Source organism: Gavialis gangeticus, unplaced genomic scaffold (genome assembly GCF_001723915.1).
Source record: "Gavialis gangeticus isolate Ggan-Ray unplaced genomic scaffold, GavGan_comp1, whole genome shotgun sequence".
NCBI classification, from domain to species: domain Eukaryota; kingdom Metazoa; phylum Chordata; order Crocodylia; family Gavialidae; genus Gavialis; species Gavialis gangeticus.
The window spans coordinates 9,335,361-9,341,652 of record NW_017729031.1 but is presented as its reverse complement, the minus strand read 5'-3'; the positions used below and the strand labels follow the sequence as shown (position 1 = coordinate 9,341,652).

Here is a 6,292-nt window from a genome sequence, read left to right as displayed (position 1 = left end):
GCACTTCAAGAGGGATGTGGACAACATGGAGAGGGTCCAGAGGAGGGCCACTTGCATGATGAGGGGGCAGCAGGGCAGGCCCTATGAAGAGAAGCGAAGGGACCTGAACCTGTTCAGCCTCCACAAGAGAAGGCTGAAGTGGGGTCTAGTGGCCTGTTACAAACTAGTCAGAGGGGACCAGCAGGCACTGGGGGAGTCCCTGTTCCCCCATGCAGTACCAGGAATGACCAGCAATAACGGTCACAAGCTGGCAGAGGGTAGATTTAGGCTAGATATCAGGAGGCGCTACTTCACGGTCAGGGCGGCTAGGATCTGGAACCAACTTCCAAGAGAAGTGGTGCTGGCCCCTACCCTGGGGGTCTTTAAGAGGAGGCTAGATGTACACCTTGCTGGGGTCGTTTGATCCCAGTACTTTTTCCTGCCATGGCAGGGGGTCGGACTCGATGATCTGCTCAGGTCCCTTCCAACCCTAGAAACTATGAAACTATGCCTATTTAAAACTCAGTTTTTAAAAGTAACTTTTTTACCTAGCTGAACAGAGTAAGTTTCAGACTGGTAGAAAAGATAGACGTACACAATTACAAACTCCTCATATTAGTGCTTCAAAACACCCAACTAAACTGATCTTTAAAAAAAAAAAAAAAAAAAAAAAAGTCATGTTGTTAAAAGTGGTAATTTGTTGGTTAACATACAGAATGATTATTGTTTGATAATGAGCAGTTGTGGCAAATCATGTATCACTAGATGCGTGATATTTCAAAGGACTTTTGTATTTTACTACCAATAAATAGGCTATCAACTGAGAATGCAGAAGATTTGGCTACTAGTATTTTCTTCATGAGAGAATACATACAGAGGCTGAAAGTAGGTTGTAGATTAAGAGCAGTGTTTAAACATCAACATATAGTTTTCTAGTAGAAGTATGTGCTATCCAGGTTCCTGCTTCTTTACTGCAAGCAGGGTATTTGACTACACCAGGGGTGGGCACAATGTGGCCTGCCAGCCCATTGTATCTGGCCCACGGGGCCCCTAAAAAATCAAGAAAATTAATATTTATCTGCTCCTGACTGCCTGTCATGTGGCCCTCGATGGCTTGCCAAAACTCAGTATGCGGCCCTCCACCTGAAATAATTGCCCGCCCCTGGACTACACCCTAAATAGAATATTTATTTTCATTTTTTTAATTAAATTTATTAAAATACTGTGCAACTGTATCTGAAAGTATTACCATTCCTCTCTGTAAATATTACATTTTTCTTTTATTTCAGAGAGAACCATGAACCAGAGCGACTGGGTTTAAATGGCATAGCAGAGACGACAGTAGCAATGGAAGTGACATAACCTCCCACCGGTTGATCAACTTGTGCTGATGGCGTAGTCATTTATATTCCAACTGAATGCAAAATACAATGCTCTGTGGATCACAGAGAACTAAAATGGACCTACGTGGACTATCACTATATCGTATATTAAGTCGATATATAATGTACATTTTGTAAAATTGGGAAAATCACTACCTTGTAATATAGTTTATTTGTATCATCAATATTATTTCTGTTACTTGAATAGTAGATATTCATCATCATGCTTTTGCACTTGAATTTGCAACTGAATGGATTTAAAAAAATAATTCTTTAATGGGATCATGAGCATGAAATGGGATCCTGCATCACTTGTTTTAACTATTTATTTTGCCATGTTTACATTTTGTATCTTGTACAAATAAATCCAACTTTGTGTCTAAAAAAAAGTTAAAGATTCATAGCTAGGAAACAAAATTCTTGTAATTTTTTTCTAAAGGAAATGTAAAGTTTTCACTTGGTTCATTTTGTTTCACAATTTGACTAGATGGACTTTTTTGGTAAATACTTTAGTGGCATTTCACTGTCAAATATGAAGTTCAAGGCAAAATAGTATTTTCTATTACTGTGCAGGGGAAAGGGATGGATCGATACATGCAAATTTAATGTAGTAACTCACTTTTTCATATATTTTGAATGTATATTTCTATTTATAATACCAGTTTATAAAAAATAATTACACAGAAAAAACAGACTAGGAAAAAATTATGCATCTAGCACATATTAAACTGTGCAGATATGAAAAATTTTCAACTGATTACATTTTACCTAAAGACTGCATATTTTAACTGGCTTTAAAACTGTAACACACCACATAAAGGATATTTTACCAGGTATGTATTGCATTATATATCATTGCAATAATTATTGGATGTCTAGATATCGAGCCATCCCAAGTGGGGGTGGGGGGAGGGTTGTGGCAAGATTGTCTTTTCAATTTTGGAGAGTTTTCCTGTGGCTACAAGGCAAGTAACGGGTTGGAAAAAGTCTGACTGTAAGCGTTGGACACCTTCGTAGTGTAGTGTTTTAGTGACTTTTTTTATACGGTTCTTGTAAATTAGATACGTGTAGTGGTGTTTCAGAATGTTTGTTTATGCACTAGTTCAGACAACTTTCCCTGTTACTTGTTCTTGATAAGTGAAAACTGCAGGGAAATAAAAATACATATCAAAATATAGACATGTTGCATAAGTGTTTATTTCACAATGTGCAAACAAGTTTGAATGTAAATTTAAAATGGCATTAGTCTTTTAAGGGTTTTTAATTCAAGTATATACTGCAATTTTAATGAGAGTGTGATCATTTTCTGCCTTTAATGTTTTTGTGATATAAAAAAGAAAGGAACGCTAGTCAGGTGGCTAGGACCTGAGGCTTAGAAGATCCATGTTCAGTTTTCTTCTTCACTGTGAACTTGCAGTGCTACCCTGGACAAATTATATAATTTTTCTGTACTTCATTTCTACATCTTTCCCCCTGCCAGGGTTGTTAAGTAGAAAGTCACTATCACACAAAGGTACAGTAGAACCCAGGTCATCTGTATATGGGTATTTTGCAATCTGCTTAATTTCCAGTTGGTGGCCAAATAAAGGATCAGCCTTAGAGCTGCTTGCTTTTGTTATTGCTTGAAATGATGTTGCTTCTCCTATCAGATAGAGCTCATCAGTAGTCCAGTGCAGCTGATGAGAGAGGGGCCACCACCCTTTGAAATTATAAGCTGGAGCACCTGAGCACACCTGTGCAGCTGTTTGCTATGGGTGTATATATTCCTGGTAAGTTGGTAAATCCTCATCTTCACGGAGGGGTAAGGAATCTAAATCTGTGAAATATCTGGATTCTAATGTATCATGATAATCTAAGGATCGAGGTGTTCAAGTACGACAATAATGGTAACCATGTATAAGTATGAAGGAAGGTCTACACCTTCAGATCTTCCACTGCAGTACTCACATTGGTGCATGCCATGTGCCAGAAGGATGTCATGAAGCCACCCTTAGTGGTGCACCAGTAAGAGCCCAAGACAGAGAATGTATTGGTTTCATGCCCAATACTGTACTAAGGGTGGCTATATTTGCATATGTTTTGGGGATGCAGGCATATAGAAAAGGTATTCCAGTCTTCACTGTGGCACTTCCCAGGCAGCCCTTTGACAGGTATACATGTATAGGTACCCTTAGATTTCTGGACAGGTGAGCACCTTGAGATTTTTTTGTGTAATTTCTATGTAATTGGTTGCCAGATATACTTCATATGCAACCTATCTGTGTAGAATTTCTAATAGAAACTTTACTCAATCAGGTGAATGAGAGGAAAGTGTGCACCCATTAAGCTTCACTAACAGTCCGGTTCATTCTAAGTTGCTGTCAACTTGTTTTGTAAGTTGAAGTGCTAGTGCACAGAGCAGCAGGTGAGATGCGAATGTGGTCATCTGTCTTGTTCTGAGGGTTGACTTTTTTAGTTAACTGTTTATATTGCAGGTTTTGCATCGGAGCACGAGACAAAGAGTAAACTGTACATTTGTCTTCCACAAGATCTATGTGTTTCTCTTTTTTTTTTTCTGTGCCACATCATCTATTTGTGCTTTATTTGGCTGTTTACATAAAGTTATTTTAATTACATGCAACAACTCCTATGCTTTTACGAGGAAATCTTTAACGGGTAGTTCTGGATATAGCATTCTAAAGTATTTTCTAGCTCTTGCAGTACTGGAGAGCTCTCCAAGTTTAAGAGATCCTGAAGGAAGACTAGGCTAGAAGCTCTTCCTAGTATGTCTTGATAACTAATGGCACTTTTTCTCTTTAGAAAAGGAAGAGAAGGGTGAGGGATTTTAGAAGGCTCTCCTACACAGATACTGGGTACCCTGGGCCACATTGAACTAGGCAGGGGATGATGGATTTGCATAGGTCATGCCATATGTACGCCTCTTTAGCATGGAGTTCAGATCTGTTGCTGTTTCTTACATGACTTTGTTTTCGTTTCTGGTTTTATGCAGAACCAGAATTATTCCTTTATGTGGGCATACGATTTGTGTCAGTTGTGAGTTACATAAGAGAGTAAATAATAGACATTTGCTGTCCTCTTTCTACATGCTAAGAGTTCTTTGTAAGTAATCTTTGTGCTTAATCTAGACAGCCTGAGAGGCCCTTTGTAGTTAAAATAAATGAAATTAGGACATTGAGCACCATATAGTATTTACTGAAGATTTGGAAGTTTTGTATTATACCAAATTGTAGCTAATCTCTTCAATTTGAACTATTTTCACTATTAGTTTTGGGTATGTTCATGGAAAATTGGGCCAAGAATGTCTTGGTTATATAGCAGAAGTCTCCCTCTTCTCTTCCCACCTCTTGTATTCAGATCACTCACTCCACTTTATACGCTGCTCTATGATGTCCTTTCACAGCCTAATGAAGAGAACTCGAGTTCATGAAAACATGTGCTCTGATCTTAGTCTGTAAAGTGCACATCTACCTTGGCTTCTGCCTGACTTTAACACAGCTATCTATGGTTACGTAGCAGTCATTCTTTTTGAAGCTTTCTAAGTGAGGGCTAGTAGCTATTTGAGAAACTCCTTTTGCTCAAATATGTCATGGCAAAAGATGACATGAAGAAGAGGATTTTTGTTTACAAGTAAGCTTCAAAAGCTAGCCAGTAAGCATGTCTAGACAATGTGCGTTTGAGGATTATCAGTGATGTAATATAATACCTTTAACAGAGATGGGTGGAGCCTTGTTACTATTTTCAGAAGTTTGCAGTGATTTTTACTGTCACTCTGGCAGCAGAATCAATAATGAAGTCCAACCTCAATGGAACAAAAATCAGAATTCCAATCCAAAGCTATTACTTGCTCCTAGTGGCTAAATGTAGCAGAGGTTACTCGCTAGCGGGTTCCTTTGTGCATATAAAAGACAGTGTCTGCTTTATCCCTGTATCTCCATGGTAAATGTAAGATATATTTTTATCATAATTGGAGCACTGTTCCATGTTACAATAGTGGTCATTAAGGAACTTTCAATTTGGAACTAAAAATAGTCTAATGACTTGTAACAGACGTTGTCTCTGGGTTTTGAGCATATTGTAGCCATCTGTACACTAAAGAGTCAAGTGCTGCAGGTTTTGCATGATTTCTTATTAAACAGGTTTGAGAAACTTAATATTCTCCTAGCCTACAAATGACATTCAGCTTTATCTCTTCTCCTAGACAAAATTGCATTCTTAAGAATTGCACTAGGTAATGAGTTTTGGAAACTGTTTCAGGCTGATCAGAGTGACCCTGCAAGCAGAGTTGAAAGATTACTCCAGCTGAATCTAACAATAGGGCGAGTAATTTTTTATTCTAAATAACTTGTACTAAATCCATTTTTCTCATTCATTATTCTGACATGTAGAGGTAAAGGGGAGGAACAGTCAGAGAGCATACAGGCAGAAACCATGCGAGAACAGTTCAGATATCAGCTTACCATAATGGTCTAAACCAGTGGTTCTCAACTTTTTTTTTCCTTAACCAGGACCCATTTGTAAACATTGATGGCCAGTCCCAATCCAGTAAATAGTTTATGTAGAAAACAGTCTGCTGGCCGTGCCAGTGTTCCTCACTCCTGACCCACCACCTCCAAGCCCTAGCCCCCCCATATGTGGGGGGGTTGGTGTGTGGAGCAGGGTGGGGGGTGTGTGAGAATCCATTTTTTAAGTTTTTGTGACCCTTTCCTATATTCTTGTAACCCACTTTTGGGTCATGACCCACAGGTTGAGAAATGCTGGTCTAAATTCCTCAGTTTCATTAGAACTGTATTGGTGATTCTGAGAGGAAGCATTTGGCCTATTGTGAAGCTTTGGAGGTGTTATTTCACCCCTCCAGCTTATTTTTTGAGAACATGTCAAAATCTTGAAGTCAGTTTGCCACAGAAGGTAACAATCAAAATGTGCAAAGGATC

At 38.7% G+C, this 6,292-nt stretch overlaps 1 protein-coding gene across 1 annotated transcript in view; it reads left to right on the top strand.

The window, feature by feature from the left end:
- EPC2 (enhancer of polycomb homolog 2) overlaps positions 1 to 2,962 on the top strand; it is a 109,842-nt gene extending 106,880 nt beyond the window's left edge. The window contains exon 14 of the mRNA XM_019522443.1: positions 1,269 to 2,962. Within this exon, the coding sequence (XP_019377988.1) occupies positions 1,269 to 1,341 (73 nt within the window). The 3' untranslated portion in view covers positions 1,342 to 2,962. The remainder of the gene's footprint in view (positions 1 to 1,268) is intronic.
- The last annotated feature ends 3,330 nt before the right edge of the window (positions 2,963 to 6,292 follow it).